Here is a 21540-nt window from a genome sequence, read left to right on the forward strand (position 1 = left end):
ATTTTCTCTTATCTGTCTCTGCTTTTGCCACTCAAACATGCTCTCTGTCTCTCTGTGCTCTTACTCTCTCCTCCACTTTTGCGCTCTCTCCCCTCCCATTCCTTCTCTTTCCACTCCTCTCACTCTCCCTGTCCCTTCCTCCTACTCTGGCTCTCAGGTTACGATGACTGGGGGTTTTCTTGCTTCCATCTCGTAGAGTGTCTGTGTGTGTGTTTGCAACTGCATGTGTGTGTGTGTCTCCCTCAGCGCTGAGCTGTGTCCTTGTCCCTGCCTCCTGGCAGCAAGGAGCCACCCAGCAGCCGGTCTGTGATTGGGTAGGGGAGTGGGGTTCTTGACACAGCGCAGCGCTGACTGCTCCGGGACGTGTTTCAACAGATGGTCGAGGTTAGAGAGTGTCATCACATCGGAGAGAGGATTAGAGGAGAGAGGTTGTCTTCCAGGAGCTGTGTGGTCCCCCCTACTCTCCAACCCAAAATCTCTGCACCAAGACACAAACCCCTCTATGAGCGCGCGGAGAGCCGGCGAAGAAAGGCAAGAAGAAAACTCAGAGAGGAATCCTAGCCTTGCCTCTCACTCGGCCAGCACTCTGCTCTCCTGCCTTTCAGGTACTTTACAACTTTCTCACTTTTTTGTGTGCTTTCTGCAATTTTCCATTGCTTTTGCAGAGTCTGTGCCTGTTAATTTGTTCAGTTGGCAGTCAATTTCTGATGCAGCATACAGTCAGAGAAGTGGGAGTCTACAAGTGCAGTGAATCTGTGTTGCCTGTACAGCAGCTCTGTGTGTGCTGGACTTCACAGTTTTCCCCCTGAATGACAGGAATTCCCTCCGTCGCAAATTCCTCCGTCTCAGGGGATTAGAAGGCAGCACATTCCATTAATGTCATTTTTCCCCAATCCTTAAGCACCCATCTGTTAATTTCTACTTTCTAAGTGCAGGATGTTTGAAAGTGAAAGGAAGCTTCTGTACATCTGAAAAGCTTGCTGTCACTTAAAAATTATGCTGCATAAATTATGAGCTGTGTTCATGGGGGCATCTTATGAGTTAGAATATGGACAAGGTAAAAAAAAATGTCTGTATTTCATTCTGTTGGTATATCCTAAATGTTATCCTAAAATCTTTAATGAAGATGAATTGTTTCCTTCTTAACTTTGTCAGTTCTGATGATAGGAATTAAAACATAATTTTTCTACACGCCCAAAACTCAGTGTGGCAATTAACATTCTCTCACTTCAGCCCAGATAAGTTTTTTCATAAATCTTATCCAGAGTGCACTTCTGGCAGAACGTGTCAGTATACGCTAAATGGATGAGCTGCTGAAGACCGCTTTCCGGACAAACTGTCAGAGCTAAGCAGAGACTCAGAATGTACACCTCGCTTCAGCTATTTAACTCAAGTCAAGTGAGAGGGGAAACTTGCCAGTGGAGTGGGAATATGATGTATAGTATTTATGCCTAGCTCCAGGCACTGTGTGTGTGTGTGTGTGTGTGTGTGCGTGCGTGTGTGTCTGAATGTGTGTGTATGAGGTGTTTGCAAATGGAGATTGTGCAGCTGTGAAAGGCTGTGTGGACAGCAGCCGGGCTGAGAGGAGAGGAGGTTGTATGGGTGAAAGCTGCTGTTGTGTGAATTTGTGTTTACTTTGGTAAACCAGCCGTAGCTACACTTCCTGCTTGTTACTTGAAGTATTTAACACAACCACCAATAGGTTGTGATGACTGCTGCTTTAAAGCCAGTGGAGACGTTGGTACAAAATTTGTCTGTACAAGCGAATCAATGGTGAAACACTTGACAGATATTTGGGAGAACTGTGAGAGAAAGTTGATAGTTGTTTTGTTTTATTCACTGGTAGAGCTTTCACAAGAGGTATTGAGTGAAGTTTGACTCATGAATATGTTTTTTCTGTATTACCCAGAAAGAGCGATTACACTGACACAAAACATTACAAGCTGTAGTTGAACACATTTTAACTTCTCTTAAAATCACTTTTTATGCTCCTGGTAAGCCTGGATTTAGCCGCGTGTGATATGTTATTGAATTTCCTCTATTTTAAAGACCAAGTGAGTGACTTGGGACTCTTTATTTTTTATTGAGTATTGGATCAATGTGTACTGTACCAGTCCACACAAAAATTGAGAATTCATACTTGTGTTCCTGAATGGCAAAATTATGCTGTGGTCCCATTCAAAGCCAACTGCTTGTGCCAGGCACAATTGGCAAAAATGTAACAGACTGGCTTACATTTCAATACATTGGCAGTGCCAGTATGTATTACTGAATGAAAAAGCCAAAGAAATATGTAGAAGCCTTACTTCAAACTTTAAGCATTGACGAGACTGATCCATAAATCTTCTGTTCACTTCAGTTTCACCCGGCAGCATTTAGATTCAATTTCTGATTACCCTACACACAGCATAGCAAAGCGGCTTTGAGGCGTTTTAAAAGGGAAGCACTGGCTGCCAGCGCAGAAGAGAAGGGAGATCCTTTAAACAGTTTAGCTTCACTGTGCTACAAACAAGAGCAGCTGCTGCAAATAATTAGGTTCTGGGGGGTAGACGCTTGCCAAGACAAACGTTGTTCCAGTAGCGGCTCTGCCATCACTCGAATCTACCATGGTGTGTGTACGTATGTCTGTGTGTGTGTGTGTGTGTGTGTGTGTGTGTGTGTGTGTGTGTGTGTGTGTGTGCGTGTGCATGCGTGCATGCGTGCATATGTGCGTATGTGTGTGTGCATGTGTGTGTGAAAGCAATTCCTTCTTCTGATAAGTTTGATTGAGAGACTGAGTGTAAGGGAAGAGGAAAAAGTGTAGAATCTGTGGTTTTCATTATTTTAACGAACAGGACCTGAAGTGTGTGTGTGTGTGTGTGTGTGTGTGTGTGTGTGTCCATGTGTGTGTCCGTGTGTGTGTGTGTGTGTGTGTGTGTGTGTGTGTGTGTGTGTGTGTGTGTGTGTGTGTGTGTGTGTGTGTCCGTGTGTGTCCGTGTGTGTGTTTGTGTGTGTTTGTGTGTGTTTGTGTGTGTGTGTGTGTGTGTGTGTCCGGCCTGTAATTGCAGGCGGCAGTGAATCAGAGACTTCCCAGACATCTTGCATGACTTCATACATACAAACTGATGAACAAGGTCAAAGGCATTCATGGCAGACTTGTTACTGTAAGAAATAAAAAGGGCATTAAATATTTCACTTTGTGTGTGTTGAATTTTGTATGTACTGATATGATGGATTTGTGTTTATTTGAAATGTAAAAACACCCACAAGCTTGCTCTGCTGCATTGCTTTTTTCTGGCTCACTGAGTTATTCATTTTAATTATTTTTAAAGGCATTCAATTTTATTTTACAATTCTAGGTTGTTTTTTTACTAGGGATGGGCATGAGCACTCGAGTAGGACATCGAGTAATCATGAGACAACTTCTGCAGGAGTGTGGGATCTGCACTGGGCAACAGTTTGTGAAAGTTCACCTGCATAGACACACACACAGTGATGGGGCTATTTGTTAGCATCACGCGGTTTATGTTAATGGTTAATTATGGGTTTAATAACAGAGTCAAGCCGTTTCTTTGTCGGTTTCAGTTTACTGGGACAGTTCAACAGCTTTGTGTCAGTTTTTAATTGCTGCAGCCGTAAGCTTTTGCTTACCGGGCAGAAGTTTAACTGACCGCAAGGAGGGCGCCTCGGGAGATGGTTATTCACAGCTGTGTCTAACCGTTGGAGCATCAACGGCAGCAACAGAAAGATGGTTGCGAGTACTTGAGTACACTTTAATGATTTAATGCGAGTACACGAATATTAAAGTTACTTAAAATGCCCGTAGCTAGTTTTTTACCTATTTCTGAGGGCCGTGGAGCTGCGTGCAGAGAAAAAATAAATAGACTAGCCACATTGAAGAACAGAAGAACCGCGCGTCTGTGCGTATCGTCTGTGATCAACATAGCAGCTGTAGTTAATCATAATGGATACACTTATCTGCGACCTTGCTGCGGCAGATGTGTTGTGCTGCATCTGTGTCCCATGCTATTTTTATATAGTATTGTTATAGTTAATATTAATTACAGTTCTTTTGCTGTTTCCTTCTACTAAACAAGAAAAGAAAAGTCATTGTCATGTCATAGCCTTGTTATAATTATCTTTTAATATAAATTTTGAACTGTATGCCCTCAATGTCAGTTTTCCCTATGGTATCGGAAATTGTACTGAATATCAATATTTTTTAAGGTGTTGTGTCAGAGTTAGAAATTTTAGTATTGTGACAACACCAGTGCTGTACCTGTCAAATGTATGAAATTTCATTAATTTTGTGGGCAGTGGAGGTCTTTAACTTTTCCATTGTTTTTTTTTCTTTTATTAACTCCAAATCAAATACCTGCCCTCTTTCCACTCCAGATCAGCACCATCATTTTTGTCAGCTAAGTCAGACTGTTATCATCCTGCACTTTCTCAACTTAAACCCACAATGACAGAAGTCATATTCACAAATTCTATCATTATAGGGTTCTCTGGGTTGCAGCAGAATTTAAAACCTTGCGGATGACTTTCTGCAGTCCTGTAAGAATAGGACGATACTTATGGCTTATAAAAAATGAATTTAGATGGTGTTGAAGTGGAGAATGAACTTAAGATGCGTTGTCCAATATTGCTTTAATCAAATTGCTTCTTATCAGTTAAACTGGCTAATGACTTAACAAGTACTCTGACTGAATTATTCAACATGTTTGCTTTGGAAGACAGTACCTCACATTTTTCATCTCTCTTTAAAATACAGAAAAATTTGCTTTATAACTGTAGTTTGTCTGTGTTCTCATGTGTGCGAGCATGTTAAGAAAAGATTTCCTAAACCACCCTCTCCTCCGGCACTTGTTTATCTCTTCAGCTTAATGATAGTGTTCCTCATACTAGCCTGATTGCATAGTAGCGCTGGAGTAGATTGCACAGTCCTATCACTGCAAATGACCAGTATTTGAACAGTGAGCATTTGGCATGCTTTTATTTATGTGGGATCTAGAAAGGCTATCTTTAGATGAGTCAGCCACTTTCTCAGTTCCTTTGTTGTCCTTACTGATCAAACATTTCCATGGAGTTTCCATGTGCGTACGTGCAGCCCTTACACAAAACATATCCTTGATTTTTGAGGACATATCTCCAGGGAAATATTCCATACATATCTGGATGCCCATATTGCGTAGATCTATTTTGGGGTATTGGGAGCTCTCAATAGCACCCCCAAGTGTTTGTTCAGCCTCTCATTTGAGCGATAAAGGTCAGGGCATGCAAACATCACACTCAGCTCATCATTGGTAGGAATGCCTGATCCTCTAACCTTAGATCTAGTGCTTGGAAATGTTGAAAAGACCAGCAAACCAAACATACATGCAATGCTTTCCTTTTTTGTGCCTGGAAGTGTTCCCCTTGTCTTTGTCTTGAGCCTCTGCCCTAATGACTAGTTGGAAAGTGAAGATATGGTTTGTGAAAAAAGGTTTTGCAAAGTCCTCAGTAGATGATTCTTCTACACAACAGCCAGGATTGACCCCTGACCAGGTCCTTGTCATTTTGGCCTGAGAATGAATGGAGGGAGAGAAGGTGTGAGATTGTTGTTAGACTTTACTCATTAATGTGCACTTTTAGCCGTAGAGTAAGAAAAAGAGGATTTGAATGCTTTTTCTGTGATGTCCGCAGCTGCTTTTGTTCAAATGTCACTGCACATAGATGCAGCATGGGCTTAAGAGGGAGAAAGAGAAAGCTGGGTCAAGAGAGAAACAGAGGGGGGAAGTAGAAGAGGGATAAAGTAGAAGAGGTCGAGATAAGAGAAAGGGAGGTGTGAACATGTGATAAAGAAGTGGGAAGAAAGAAGTGGTTTAAAGTGGACAGAAAGATCCGGTGATCTTGGTGAGATCAGAGACTGGATCTTGCGCACGCGTTCTTGGCTGTCACCCGCACGTGTGCGCATTTGAAACACATGGACACAAACATAATCTTCTTGCGACACAGGCATGTACAAAAGGGAAACATAAAAAAACGTGTACACACACACTCACTATCCACAAGCTTACCCCCTCCGTCCTCCACCCCCCAGAGGGCTGCACTGTCCCTGCTTTGTCATCTCTCTTGTCCAATAATCCCCTCCCCAGGGAGAAGCAATCTGTTTTAGATTTGAAAGAGAAAGGGCCCTGCCTGTATCACGTACAATTAAGCAGCCGTCAGAATGCGTCGGCGTAAGTTTGGAGGGAGAAGTGCTGCCACTGGGGGGTTGTCCCTTTCATCTGCCGCTTTTCCAGAATGGAGATAATGGGGTGGGAGGGTTGGAGGGATGGGAATGGATGGGGGGGCAGGAGGAATGAATACATTTCCTCACCCCTCCATCCCGCTCCACAGCTCAACTAATAGAAGCCAGCATGCGTTTGTTTCAGCTCTTCTGCTCCCTTTCTTCCCTTCTCCCCTGGAGCGGGCAAACACATTCAGCCTCTGCCAGCACTCCCCTCCTCTGCCCGTGTGCGTCTATGTGTGTGTGCATGCACAAACACTTATATGTGTGGACTTGTCCATGTGCTACTGGTAGCCTCTGGTCCTGTTTGCCCTTGCTGGAACAGCCCGACTTTGCCATGTGGACTCAGAATGGCTGGATAACAGAACAGTTGTGGTATTAAAGGTTGAGCAACTTTGTTTATAGTGACAGTCCAGCATTGCATGACACACATTATCTTCGCTTTGCTCTCCTTCGACTGCCTGCGGCAAGTTCAGCTGAGTTTGGCTGGTGTCTCTCCAACATGTTGGGATGATGCATTGACTGCATTCCTTCAACTCTGGCTCAAATGTAAAGGAATGGAGGCGTTTGGAGGGGTAAGCTTCCTGTTTTATGCTTTGTAAGCTAATTAGTCTCTTGGTAGATATCGTATTTTAGATATTTTACAATGCACTAGGATCTGGAATTTTTGCCAGGCAGGATAAAGTTAATTAAATTACAAATGACGTTACTGCATGCTTTGGAAAGCCACACACTGAGCCAGAGGCAATGGAAAGGAGAGCTCCCCTGTGTACAAATTACAGGTTACGTGTCTGTCTGTGTTCAAGTCTGACTGATTCTTACTCTGGCTGTGTCAGTGAATGACTAGCGCACACACACAGAGCATATGATATCCAAATACACACACGCATATATATGCCTAAAGGCATGGACAGAGGGTAGTGCTGAGCAGGCACAGGTGCAATCGGACGAAAGCGTTTTTATGAGTGGTATCATGTTGGTGTGTCACAGCCATGGAGAAGTTTGTTTATGGCATCCAGGGTCACGCAGGCTGGTTCTCATGGTCTATGTTTGTCTACGGTTCCCGAAGAATATGCCTACACATGTTCCGCATTTTAGGGGTGTTTAGTTTCATGCGCCAGCAGCAGCACTTCACTTAACCGGGGTTTGCTGACAGAGCTGCTAACCTCTCCCTCAGGAATCTCCCGTCTTTTCTTTCAGTTTATCAAAATCCATTAATTAAAATTGACTCGGTTTGTATTCCCATAATCAAGGCTACTTTTATTAAATGCTAAATGCTCATACATATTTCATTTACTTACATCAGCATTAGCTGGCTTAACGGATCAGCGGATAGCAATGATTTTCTGATATTAAGCATGTCACTTGGCTAATGCCTAATTAGTAGGAAGTGATACCATTGGCTAATGGCCCAAGGGTCTGTCTGGTCTTTGTAGCAAGCATGTTACCCTGAGAGTAGTGATATTAGTATTATTTGTCCAGAACCAAGCAGGATGCTGGCTTTGAAGCTAGTTTTTGGAGGGGCCAAATAGTGAAATTACGTCTGTCATGTGATGATATGTGCCTTACATCACAAAAGAGACGTGTGCTAATCAGCTAATCATTTTTTGATCATTACTACCCCAGAATTTGACCCATTGGGTCTGATAACATTTGGAAAGTGTGGAAGAATGGCATGATTGAATTATAGATTATAGATGCTAAAATGGAAGAAGCCAGCAGACGTCTCTGGTACAACAATTCTACAGACTTCTAAAGTCTTTTGACAGGGATGACTGGCTGCCCTCCATGGCAGCTGTAAGTCTGATTCATATACTTAAGCTATTGTTGTGGCTTTATCAACTCAATCGAAGGAATGAGATTGAGTTGAGTGTGATACATATTGATAATATTCACAGACAAAACAGCTGCCAAACTTTTTCTTTTTTTTCTTGAATTTGTGTTGCATACAGTTGTCTGAGATCTGTTAAAAAAAAAAAAAAAAAGGCCAGAAATTTGTTTAGGCTTACTTTTCCCAAAAGTATAGCGTTTGTTCAGTTCGAACCCAGGATCTTCTGTTTACCTATTTGCTTTCCTTTTTTGTGTCGCTAAACACAGCTCTGTCTATCCTGACACTGTCATAATGTTCTTCTGTCAGAGTAAAGTCAGAGTAAACAGAATTTTATTTTTATTTTAAGCACAGACTCACACAAACACAGAGATGGAAGAAAGTAAAGCTCAATTTGCTATATAAAACATTTCTCTACCTTTTACTACTTTCTTCCTAAATTTACACCTTATTTAGGAGAATGGTGCATCAGTCACTCAGCAGTCCAGATGGGTCTTTATTTCTTTAAACTGGCAGGGTTCCCATGGTCATGGAAAAGAAGCTGTTGTAGCTCTAATATGCACTGATGTGTGACAACGTTTTATCATGAACGCTTCTTCATTTTCTCCCCACGTTCTGTCTCTTCCTCTATGTATGCCAGCTAGCTGGTATTGTTTTTGAGTGGAGTTTGATATGATTATGATCTGTTATGTTCGTGCTGGTCAAGTACAGCAAAACATTTACTATGTGTCCTTGAAAAAGTTTTGAAATTTTGTCTATGAAAAAATGTGTGGGATCCTTGAACATTGTAAGTACATAGAAAGAAAAGCACATGCCTCCCTAATCACGTTACTATTTCTGTTACCAGGTATGTTCAAACTCAACATTGCAGATCTTATTTTCGTTAATTTCCACAATATACAAGGAGGAGAATTCAAGTCACACTTCTCGAGTCAGTAGTCAGTGAACATTACAGGGCTGTTGAACTTGGTAAACTGCCGAGCTTTAACAGAAAGGAACCCTTCAGACCTCTCACTCTCTTTCTATCTCTCTCTCGCTCTTTCTCTGTGCCACCATGCTGCTGATTTCATGGAAAAGAGGTCAATCTCTTTATTCTTGACAATTACCTCAGTGGAAACCCATTGAAGCAATTTGCCATAGCTCTCTCTTGTGGTAAAAGGAATAATTTGTCTGGGGTATATTTGACGAGTCAAAGAGACAAGAAAGCCACCCGTGAGTGAGCAATACGTTCTCCTCCCTCTCCCTCCGACTTTCTGTGGAGCTCTTGCAGCCTGATGGAGTGTTTCTGATGGCAGTGTGGGTTTTGACAAGAAAGTGGCTAGAGGAATATAAATGCGCTGTATTTTATTCATCTGAGGTCGTCTATCGCTAATGGTTTCCATTCATGGCTTAGAATAGATTTAACAAGAAAGTGCTTGCTCGAGACTCATATCGTATAACTGTGGCTGCTGATCCTCCGATTGTGATTCTGTGTTTTCATATCACACTATAAATCAGAGGAGTGGTTTCCCTTTTGTTCAGTCTCTCCCCCACTCCTTCTCTTGCTTCGCCCCCTCCCTCCCCCTCTTTCTCTCACCATTTTCCTCACCCTTTAGAATGGTAAATCTGCTTTTCCACTTGTAAAATTGAGCCTCACTTGAAAAACAAGCCTCCCGGAAGAACAGTGCATGTTTTTGGAAAATATAGGAAAACATTAGGGATCAGGTTTTTTTAAGTGCGTTTTTAACTTACCATCTAACTGAAATGGAAGGAGTGTGTCTGTCTGTCCTCCGATTTTCTTTCCAACTGTTCATTCAATGGACTTCACACGAGTGCGAGTGCATTGCTGAGGACCTAAGGAAGTGCAGTATTGAGTGCGAGCTCTTGAGATCTATGGGACATATTTATTAGTAGTGTGTCATGTACACACTGCGTAGTATATTGACAAGGGACCCCTATTAACAGTTACATGCAGAATGGTATGCTGGCTGCTATTGGGTGTGACGTTTTTTTGGATATACGGTTTATGAGAAAGCTGTAAGCATCTGCACCAGGGACCAAACAGTTGGCCCTTTCTGAAAATCAACTGCACTAGTATATAATATGCATAATGATATTGACTGCATGGGAGTGATATCAGTCGTGTTTACTGACAATGAGGCCTCTTTGACAGTGTTACTAGCATGAGGCTTTTTCTTATATATACAGACCTCAATAAAGGGCCTCCACAATGAAGGACATGAATACTTAAATGCACACCACCTTCAGTGCAGGTATACACATGCACATACGTAAATAAATACAGGCATCTTTCCCCATTTCTGGACTGACCTTGTGTGTTTTCATTTCCCTCTTAGGGTTCTCAGAACCCCCTCCTGATTTCCAACAGACCACCTGGTGGCCCACAAGCCATTCTTACTTTGAAGTCTTTTCGACCAGGATTTCTTTAATTATACATTATGATGCATTCACTATATTGATGGGGTGGCATGGAAGCCTTGGCACTACAAAGGCTCTCTTACCAGATCCGAGGGAAACATGAGGGGTTTAACTAATAGCTGTGAATGCACTCACTCCAGGTTCACATTTCACTGAATTGAGGCCATTCTTCTTCATGAAAGTGGCCTGCGTTGTACCCCAAACTCGCTGCTTACCAGTGGATGGGAATCACTTCTAACTATAACATCTAAAGGTTTGTAGTTGTAACATGGCTGAGACAAAGATTCTTAATGTTCCTGTTGAGGTTAAAAGTTGTGAAGCCATAAACATGTCGGGATAAAGAGCCAGTGAACTCTCCTCGCTGCCTTGCGCTCGGTTTTCTAACTGGAATTTTGTCATAGATCCTACACCAATTTGGGCATTCTGGTCAAACAAATCAGTGGAGTTAAGAGTCTGAAAACATCGAGGTCTGAGCATTTTCCCAGTGCGTACCCACAGCCAAGTGAGTGCATCGGGACAGAGCTCTCCTTCAGTCAGCTCAGTGTGGCTGACGGGCGGGTCTTGGTGGGTACAATGTGCTGCCCTTGGCCTGCCGGGCACAGCGAGCCCCGACACAGGCCCTCCTCAGTGTAAAAGGCCCTCGTCAGTTTTCATGGCAGCAGACCAGCCGAATTCCCTCGGATTACAGAAATATTTGGACAAACCTTAATCTAAGGCCTCGCAATAATTATTTTTTCCCCTCTGAAATGGGGAGGGAGCAATCAGCCTGCACTGAAAAATGTCACTGGTCTGAAGCAAAAATCAAGAGATCTAACCTTGTTGTTCTTCCTCTTTATCTCCTTTGCGCTGTCTCTTAGATCACTTTGCAACTGAACATGTATGAGATTTCTTGAGACATTTGAGTTGAGTTATTGCACGAAGTCGTAATAAAAACAATAACTTCATTTATATAGCACCTTTACAAACAGAGTTTACAAAGTGCTTTGACAAACAAAGCAAAAGCCGAAATAGGATACATAGCAGGTAAAACAACAACAGAGCAAAACAGTCAGGGCGAGACGAAACTAGAGTAGAGTTGGGATAAAATTAAAAGAGGAGGACACATAATGCACGATGCAGGATGCAAAATGTCAATATAAAATAATAGACAAATAGATCAGAAACAACAGAAGCAACATGAGCAATAAATCCACAAAAAAGGAAAAAATGAATTAAACATAGATAAAATTGGCTAAATAAATAAAAAGTTGTGACTGTATGCAGAAAGTCCCTTGCCTTCTTTACTAGCCATGGAGCCTATAGTTTGAGAGCAGCCTACAGAATTCAAACTATGCCCTCAGACTTTAATTCCCCTCTCTTTGCCATTGTTCCTCTGTGACTTGGCTGCCTTCAAGAGGTGGACTGGGCAAACAGAGAGGGAGCAAATGAACAGGAATAAAAGGGGATTCGAGGTGCTTTGAAATGACCATTGTCCTTGTAGTAAGGCCCTTTATGAATGAGTGATTTACTTTAGTGTGGTATAGCATCTGGTTGTGGTTTAACTTGCATCTTGTTTAGGGAAGGGTAACCTCCTCACCTTCAGACTCTCCATGTTAATTTGAATGTGACTCAAAGTGCTTGGACGGACACACATTAGTGGATAAATGTGCTGCTTTAAGAGATGCATGGATTCATTGCTGTCAGTCAGTGTGTTTGTTCCAGAAAACTTTCCCTCTGTCTTCTCAGTGCGTCTGCTGTTTTTCACTGACAGCTGATAAATAGGTAGACTGCCACTGCTGACTGAACAGAACCGAAGCCAGATGCAGCCTGTTTGCCATTGCTGAAATGAATATGCAGGCCAATCACAACCAGGCTTTTACAAGACTTTTGTTAACTTCATACCTCTATATCTAGCCCCCCTCCACTCATTTTTTTCTTCCCTCAGAGTTTCCCCTCTTAACCCCTGTGTGTGGGTAGCCTCAGGTTGCTGAGGTTAGGTTAAACAAGCCACCATCAAAGCCATATTACCACTCGGGTCAGAGGAGGGTCAGGGTGCAGCAGGGTGTGTGGTTTGAGGCCCTAACTGGAGGGCACAACTGCCAACCAGCCAAATAGTACTGGCCTGGATGGTTACACAAGCAGCAACTCTATTATGTTCAGCTTTGCTCAGTGCACAAAGCACAGCTGTCTGTGCAGCCATACCAAATCACTGAGCAATGCTGCCTTTGCCAAATGAGAGTAAGTGAAAGAGCTGTTTTCTGCAAGTAACGTAGGAAAAAAAAACTTTACTGTCATGAAAGTACAGATTAGTAGGGTGTTGAGGTGTGCTAAAAGTCCCTAGTGTTGATGGCCATTAATCTGAAAATTGCACATCTTTCATGTATTTGCCAGCTGTGTGTCTAAAAATTCCATAGTGGCCTTTTTGTTCCAGTCCTTTGAACCCCTGGGCATTTTATGTCCCTCCCATCCCTCCCCAATATTCCTCCCCCAGCTTAACCATGATGAGTACAGTAAAGGCTCATTTAAAGGGTCATTAGTGCTAATCCTCCAAAACAATGAGGAAGGAGAAACAATGTGCTCCCTAGTCCTCTGACTCTGCCCAGGAATAAAGACCTCTTGTCTGTTCTACAGATGTATAGTAGAAGCCTGTTCTACTTATATCATGCCACATGACATAAATAAATGATTCATTCAAAAATGAAGGTTTTATGAAAATAACATGAAATGATATTCTCACAGAGGGTTCTTGAGGAGTTCATGAAATTGGCAACATGCATTTCAACTCAGATGTTGGAGACAAGTAAGAAGCAGTAGCAATAACAGAGGAGAGCTTCAGAAGCCAACTATATAATAACTTTCAGATCTTGGATATTTGCTCATATTGTTTCTTGTATTTGCAGTGTATGAGCTGCCTGTTTTGTTTGAATACATCCAGCAATGTTTAGAGCTCGATGTACTGGGTCCCTGCTGCCTCTCATCGCTAAGTGTGCCTGAAGGCAAAGACTGTGGCTAACACTTTAAATCGTGTGTACAAAACACAACACTCAGAAGTCACCATTGTTTGAACACACTGATCTAATTCAATTAATCTTGTGCAGTAAATCCTGATAACCAGCAATGACTAAAGCACCATTTAAGCTGTCTAATCTGGGCGATTTAAGTATTCTCTTGACTTTCACACCCGGAGCAGATGTGGCTTTTGATAGACATATTCAAAGAATACATTAAGTAATTACCCATAGTGCTTTGTGCAGTTGATTTGTCTTTCTTGCCCCCTGAAAGTCAAAGATCCAAATCATCAGTTGGGTACCCTTCTGTCGAGTAAGATTCTTCAAGCTGAGCAGTTTGTTTTTGTTGTCATTCAGTGTGTACTGTATGTCACGGGACATTTTGGTCCCCAGATTTTGCTGCAGAGTGAGGGTTCCTCACTTTCACACTGCTCTGTGGTACAGGCAGCTGCGGATCTCAGTCAGATACCACTTTCCCACCAACTTAACGTGTGCACACGTGTTTTTCGAACACAGGTAAACCTGTTAAATACTACGTTCCCACTGCCAGTGAACACCGCACAAGTCTACCTTTCTGTCAGCTGTTGTGTCTGTGTAGGTTGTTTTGTTGGTGTTTTTGTGTGAAGCTGGAGAACAGGTAAACATTTGACAGCAGGAACAGAGGTCTTTGAAAACTTTTCACTGGTTTCTTCTCTTTATATATCTTTTATATAGTCAGTCTCTCTTCTAAACTTGGTACATCTAAAACACAGATGTATGTAGATCTGTGTTTTAGTGCTGCTTAGGAGGAGACAGACTGTAGTAAGTGACGGTGCATCATTTGATCTCGCCGGTTAAGGAGCTGAAATTACCGCGTTCACCCGGATGTTGTGTTCCCATCAATGCCAATCGGAGCCAGAGGTGATAAAAAGCTGTGTCTACTGCACAGTCATTTGACCCGGGTGTGAATGCAGATTGTGCACATTCTCATTACATTAAAAAGCCAGATGTTAGCGGTTAGCAGACTTTTGCAGTGGGAATGAGGCTTGAGTGAGACAGAGGGGGCTGCCAGGATTTGCCTGGTCAGACTCTGAGATAATGTATCTTCTGCCTCCTGCTTAGAAGTTGTGAATTTACAGCACACAGCAACTTTATGCGATATAGTCTGTGATTTTTATTTGATGTTTAGTGCCTGCAAAAAATGTTGTACATTTGCAATTAATTATCAGAGAAGTCAGCACGCATTAGCTCAGAGAGCTAACTTGGCTTGTTTACTGTATAGCATGAACATCGCTGTCACCTTGAATGTCCCACTCAACCCAGTTCAGACTCTTAAACTCTATATGGAAAGTAAGTCAGAAATTTCTGCCTTGGCACTTTTTGTCCATTCTTGTACACTCAGACCAAGATTGCATCTATATTACTGATACTGTAAATCTTTGCACATCGCCCAGATCACATTTCTTTATATCCCTGCCTATTTCTAACAATTTAAATAAGTACATTGTACATTTTTGTTATAAATGTTACTTTTTAACATTTTTATTGTATTTAAAAAAAATACTATGTATTTATGTTTCTTGTCTTTGCACCAAAATACCAAAGCAAAGTCCTTACTAGGGTAAACCTACATGGCAATAAACTGGATTCTGATTCACTTTCTGAATGAACAGGAAACTCTACATGTCAGGTCTTAATTTACAGTAGGTCCTCAATCTACCTCTGCACTCACACTGGTCTTGTCACCTAGCTGGTTATTTCCTCCAGCAGCTTAAAGTTTCACATGTCATGTTAACACGGAAAAGTCAGGTTACTGGGGATGCCACATAAATAATTGTGTTGTTTCTTTTTGTGAGGGGTCACTTTGAGATGGGCAGCTGTCGAATGATCTTGGGGTGTGTTTGGCAGATGCAGAGCTGCTACAAGTCCTTCTGGTAATAAGTGAACTTCAGATGACCTAGTGAGGAAAGTAGATCAGGTGAAATTGAGTTAGGATGAGAGGTAGCCCAAAGGACAAGGTGAGGTCTGCTCTCTTTCGTGGAAGCAGCAGTTTCTTTTTGCATACGTAACTTAGTCTCACATCCCATTGGTCATTTTGTGTGGCACTTTATTAGCTCTGCCATCTCGGTCATTTCAGACAGTGTAGCTATTGATACCCTTATAGCTAACCACATCAGCACCACAAGGTTTGTATCAGATTTCACAATGAACCTTCTTGTCTGTATTCTCACTTCTTTAAGTCGCATGAAGAGGCTATTGCTGGGAACCATTGGCATGTAAAATTGAATTTGCGCTGGGTGCTAACATTACACCACTTGGCTGCCTGGTTTACAGTTGATTTCAGGTCTTCCGCAGCTTGACTGAAATACAGCCTCAATTTTTTTCTAGATCTGGACTGTGTCTATTGTTTCTGGAAAGGTTTCCCATTTACGTAGGAGGACTTGGACCCTCACAGCAGGAGAATGTGTTTTTGTGGGAGACAGCCTCGTGTGTGTGAGTGTCTTATGAGTCTCTGCGTGTCGCCATGTGTTTGTACAGTAGTTTGTGTTGTGTGTGTAATTCACTGTAAGGTTCTGTGCACTCTGCCACCCTGCACTGGAGGGGTGTTTGTCCAAACGGCGCCAATGTTTGCATAGGGCTGTCACGATGACTGGGCTGGCTGGCCCGGACAGTGCTTGTCTGAAATGCAGGACAGACCAAAGTGCTCTTAAATCTCTGTTGCTCCTCTTATCAAGGGTAGCATCTGACTACAGGGAAAACATAAACAATGGAAGTGCAAGGAAAAGATCAATACTCACCTGTTGACCCGTTTGATTTATTGATAGAAGATAATTTGTAATGATGTTATCTTATGTAGGGCCATCTGTTTGGCACGTCAGTGAGAACAAGTGTTTGAGGATGTAGGCTTTTCCCTGCATTTGCATTTTGTGTTTGTGAAAGAACCAAGGCCACAAATCAACACAGTGTGTTAATGACAAAAAATAATTTGCATTTCAACCTGTAATCTTCTATCCAGAGTTCCCACTATTATGAGTCACACACCGTAAATGCTAACTTATTTTAGGTCACAGTCCCTTTGCCAATTGGGTCTGGCCTTTTTGTGGAAATGAGGGTAAGGGCGGAGCCACTCAGTAGGGTTTTACCAGGCTCAGGTGTCATAGACCTGCCATTTGTTTTCAGGCCATTAACTCAGAATAGCGAGCAGTATGGTGCCACTCAGTGGGATTGCTGTCCATAAGGCACTTTTTCACAGGCGTTGATGGAGTACGTATTGTTACAGCGTCACAGTTCATCTCACAGCCACAAGCCATTCTTTCACATATATTATTATTACTGAATGATATATTTAAATCTTCACTGTTTGTCACCTGTGCAGTAATTTTTGTAATAAGGTGGATATATGGATCAACTTATTTAAACCAGTGTGATGTCTCTTTTAGTGACGGCATGATATATATCTTCTTCTGAAGTTGGGGAAAGGTCAGGCTTAGCACTAGTATAAATTTTACACTGGTCCGTGGCATTTAGGTAAAGGATATGCAGACTTTGTGACCAACCATGACATTGTAAGTGAGCAAGAGGCTGCAAAGTGCTATGATGACTCAGTGGTAATCTGTGATTGGCGACAGTGGCCCTGGGGTTAATGTAGCGGAACCCTCTCTCCGCCTCCCTTGCCCCCTAACCCCCTCCCCCCCAGTGTGGTCCCATCCTCCCCACCGGCCCTCTGTCACGCTTGACTCGCCAGGGGGTGACTTTTGAGTGACAGGTGGAAGGTCGGCCGCGATTGGCTGCCACAGGAGAGTGGCTGTGGGTGTTTGAGCGCACACAGCCAATGGCACGGCCTCGGCACAGTTGGCCGAACAACAGCTCTCCAGTGGAGATAGAGAGTTTCCGTGTGTGAGTGTGTGTTATCTGACACAGAAGGAGAGAGTGATAAACTCAAGAAAGAGTACTTGAATGATATGAAAAGGACAGCCAAAATGGGACGTAAAGGATTCTCTGAGGTGAGATCTGTCTCTGCTTGCTCTTTTGTCATATAAAATGCTTTCTTGCATTGCTCTGATGTATTTTTTTTTTACAGTTAGGGTCAGGAGAGTTGATGTTGAGGGATTTTGTTTAGAGGGAAGAGTAGTGATGGGGTTTCAGTCAGCACGCAACTTTAGCTGGAACTGTGGGGTAAGTTTTCCTTGGTGGACCATCAAGGGCTAAAGCGCGGAAGAATCTTTTTGGCTTCTCTGTTTATGGATAAACTGTTGTGTTTAAGTATGCTTTGTGAGCAGATGCACTCAATTTTTCTGAAGTAAATATGCATAAATGTTCCTCAAGGGAACCTAAAAATATATTGCAATTCTCTTGTCTACTACTTCAAAAGTGCCCACTTTAATTCTTTTTTTAATGTCTCCATATGTTTTTCTCCTTCTGTCCCTTCACAGTCGACCACGGCTGCTAGAGCTGCACGGGTTTGAGTGAGTGGCCTGGCTGGACCTCTTCTCCCTCCCTTCACCCCTCCATTAATCCTCCCATCTACCCATCCTGTCTCTTGTCGTCTCGGGCACCATGCTGATGCAGTGGCTGCCTTGGTTAGTCCTGCTGTCTCTGGACTGGGCTCCAGGGAGCTGGGCCTTCACCACCACAAGGGCTCAGGGCCTGAGGGGTCGCATCCAGAGAGACCGCAGAAACATCCGGCCCAACATTATCCTCATCATGACTGACGACCAGGATGTTGAGTTGGGTAAGGTTGGCACACTTTCTGTGCTTCCTGGAATTCTGTGGCCCCTACTCACTTTTAATTTGGGTGATCTTACCTAAATAATCTTTTTGTTTGTGTGATTTTTTTTCCTCTTTTTTTCTCTCTATTCTGTCTAAATCAATTTCTTTGTCTTTTGTGAACATTTGCATCAGGATTCATCTTTTTTTTTCTCCTCACATGAAATATTAAATAGAGGCCATAAGCCAGAGCAGAATGGCCATCTGGCCTATTAACTGCTGAATTCTAATTATTTGCCACTTAGAGAATTCATTGAAAAAACATCAAGTGATCTGAATAGATTGTGTTATCCATATTCTTTGTAAAAAAAATTATGTCATAAGAAAGAAAACATTCATCACAATAAATGTTTTTTCACAGTGGTAACAATGCATGTAACAAGCACTGACCTCCACATCTTGTCCTTCAGGTTCTCTACAGGTAATGAATAAAACCCGTAAGATCATGGAAGATGGAGGCACAACTTTCACAAATGCCTTTGTCACCACACCCATGTGCTGCCCGTCACGGTCCTCCATGTTGACGGGCAAATACGTCCACAACCATAACACCTACACCAACAACGAGAACTGCTCCTCTCCTTCCTGGCAAGCTCAGCATGAGCCACGCTCATTCGCCGTCTACCTCAACAACACTGGCTACAGGACAGGTTGGTGAACAAAGACATGCACTCACATACATGAGCACGCATCTGTATATAATAAGGAGCATTAGGAGCCTGTTTTATGTCCATGACCTCTAAATGCAGTACTGGGGTTGTTTTCTCAATATTTAACATGGGAAAGTGGCATTTCTCAGGTTTAGATAGGGTACAATCTCACTTTTTGCCAAGATACTGTCAATCACCACCAGCTCAAATGTCCTCTGGGGTCATATACACTCACTCGTGTTAGTCAATGCAAATTTTTATAGTAAGCTAGAATCTACTGCCCTGCCTGGCTGTCTGCTGTGAGAAATGCAAACAGGGTGAGCGTGCCAGGTCGCTGTCGTGTCTCATCAGACAGTGTCTGTGTGAGTGATGGGCAGGCGTTAGACTGGGCAGCTCAGTGGGGTCCTGTGGGCTGCAGCACGGCCTGCGGTTTTAGAGCTTATGCGTTAGTCTGCAATTAGCCTTCTCTAGAACAGGCTGGCTCCATGCCCAGCCTATCCGAGAATGCTGTGCAGTAAAGCCAGGGAAAAGGAGACAAGCTAAAAAGTTATGCCTCAAATTTACAGAGAAAGTCACACAGATACACAGAATTGTGATTTCATAGGTACAGGCATAATAAAAGAAGAAAACATACATTTATGGCCAAAGAGCACATATTAAAGGAAACCTTCCTTTTTCTCTTCTTCTTTTTTTCAGGCTTCTTCGGCAAGTACCTTAATGAGTACAACGGCACCTACATCCCACCTGGGTGGCGTGAATGGGTTGGATTGATCAAAAATTCCCGCTTCTATAATTACACTGTCTGTCGCAATGGTTACAAGGAGAAACACGGTGCTGAATATGCCAAGGTATGCCTTCCTGTAATTTCTAAAAGGGGACCATCAACTCAATCCCTCATTTGTTTTCCCTTTATGACCTAATATAAAGACTTCGCCTGACAGATTGCAGGTTCCACTCCACTTATAAATACAGACAGTGAAGCACTTCACTTATCACTGTGTTGTGATCTAGGCTGGCAGGAATTCTCATCCGAGAATTAAAGGGAATGACTCGAGGTGGAGTCTCCTCTTTCTGCAGCATCCCTTTATTATGATGCACCTTACCTCAACATTTAGACACTGTAAAAATGAAGCATATTTATGAGAAGCCTGTGATAAATACCACCCTGCATTTGTTTTGTCTCCCTGTCTGTCTGCCTTTTTCCTGTTCTTTTGGTCTCACTGTAAAGTTTAGCAGGATGACTTTGTGCTATAATACCATAATAAAAAAGAAGGGGGAATTTTACTTTACTGCCATCAGTCTAGGGATGAACACTGTGGTTACACTGTCTTTTTGTAGCTCTGGATGGCATTGATCATCAATCTTCCCCAAATGTTTTTGTAAGAGCTGTCAGCTTGTTTTCACAGCTCCATGCCAATATCTTCCCAGGTAGCGTAGTCCTGGGTACATGAGGAATCCATGAGAAGGGTTTATAGTTTGGATACATGTCAAGTTTCAAGATGGCCTGCCCAGAAGATGGGCAAACGTGTTTGGACTGCTATTTTCTTTGCCAGCTTTGACTGAGGTGTAAAGTTACCCACAAGCTTGAGGCCAAGGTGTTTACATGACATGGGCTCGGTCAGCAGATTGTGGTTTAAAACCAAATGGGCAAACTTTTTGCTATTTACTGTCAAAACCCATTAACCTGCTACCACTAGGACAATCACAATTCCTCTTTTTAGATTCACACAGGGTGAGAAGGTCGTGGTATTCCACACAGAGTGCAGCTGGCACACCAAGTCATTGTGATTACATGAGGCACTTGGCCTGTGATTTCATTCAGTTTGGTCCCATTTGATTTTCCATCTGTAGGAGGATGAGTTCATTGGGGTTAAGGCCTTTGTCAGAGGCTTTTTGCGTGAGATGTAGTTGGAGAATATGATCTATACACTTTTTTTCCCTTCAAATTCCATTACAGAAGACAACAGTCATAAAGACACAAAGCAGTCTGCGTTCTCAGCCAGATGTGCTATGTTGGTGTCATCAGTGCCAACGGAAACTGAGATCAAGCATCTTGTAATTAACCCACAACTCCTCATGAGCAAATGTAGTAAATTCAAAGCCATAACGCCCCGCTGTATTGACAGTCAAACCATGTATGCTGTTATAAAACTTAGAATGTCAGATTCTCAATTCAAATGGGTGGAAGTTACTGATGAAATCAAACCATGTGTGAATGAGTTCGTATTATGTGACTGCCACTTAGCACTAATCATCTCCAAAAGGTTCCAGGATAAGTGATACTCTTCACCTCCCTGACCATTTCAGAGCTGTTGGCCAGGCATTCCCCATGACACTGTTGCTTCCTTTTGACCTGCCAGAGCCCTCAGCAGCAGTGGCTCAGATTTTTGAGAGCTGGCAACACGGAGAAAACAAGTGTGGCAATGCTACGCCATGTGCACGCAATCACCAGCCTTCACGGGCATGTGCAGACGCCAGGCCATTAAAGCTGGCCTGGCTATAAAGCTTATTAATAGAGACAGGATGATTCAGCCAAACCCACTTCTGACAGTTCAAGAAAAATCACCCTTTACCCTTTCATTCTGAACTTGGCACTCCCTTCTGCATGTGCCAGACAACAAGTGCAACGTGCCAAAGCTGCAGGTAGAATGGTTAATCTTT

The 21540-nt window shown here is 42.7% G+C and overlaps 1 protein-coding gene across 5 annotated transcripts in view; it reads left to right on the forward strand.

Moving 5' to 3' along the window:
• Nucleotides 1-251: 251 nt before the first annotated feature.
• The window catches only part of sulf1 (sulfatase 1), a 43777-nt gene continuing 22488 nt past the window's right edge, over nucleotides 252-21540 (forward strand). For 2 of the 5 annotated variants that reach the window (XM_042510896.1, XM_042510898.1), the window contains exons 1-4: nucleotides 252-605; nucleotides 17896-18194; nucleotides 18640-18879; nucleotides 19576-19727. In XM_042510896.1, the coding sequence (XP_042366830.1) occupies nucleotides 18020-18194; nucleotides 18640-18879; nucleotides 19576-19727 (567 nt within the window). In that variant the 5' untranslated portion in view covers nucleotides 252-605; nucleotides 17896-18019. The remainder of the gene's footprint in view (nucleotides 606-17895; nucleotides 18195-18639; nucleotides 18880-19575; nucleotides 19728-21540) is intronic. The other 3 variants (XM_042510895.1, XM_042510897.1, XM_042510899.1) reach the window with 3 other exon arrangements.

The sequence above is a fragment of the Plectropomus leopardus genome, chromosome 21 (genome assembly GCF_008729295.1).
Source record: "Plectropomus leopardus isolate mb chromosome 21, YSFRI_Pleo_2.0, whole genome shotgun sequence".
Classification (NCBI taxonomy): domain Eukaryota; kingdom Metazoa; phylum Chordata; class Actinopteri; order Perciformes; family Serranidae; genus Plectropomus; species Plectropomus leopardus.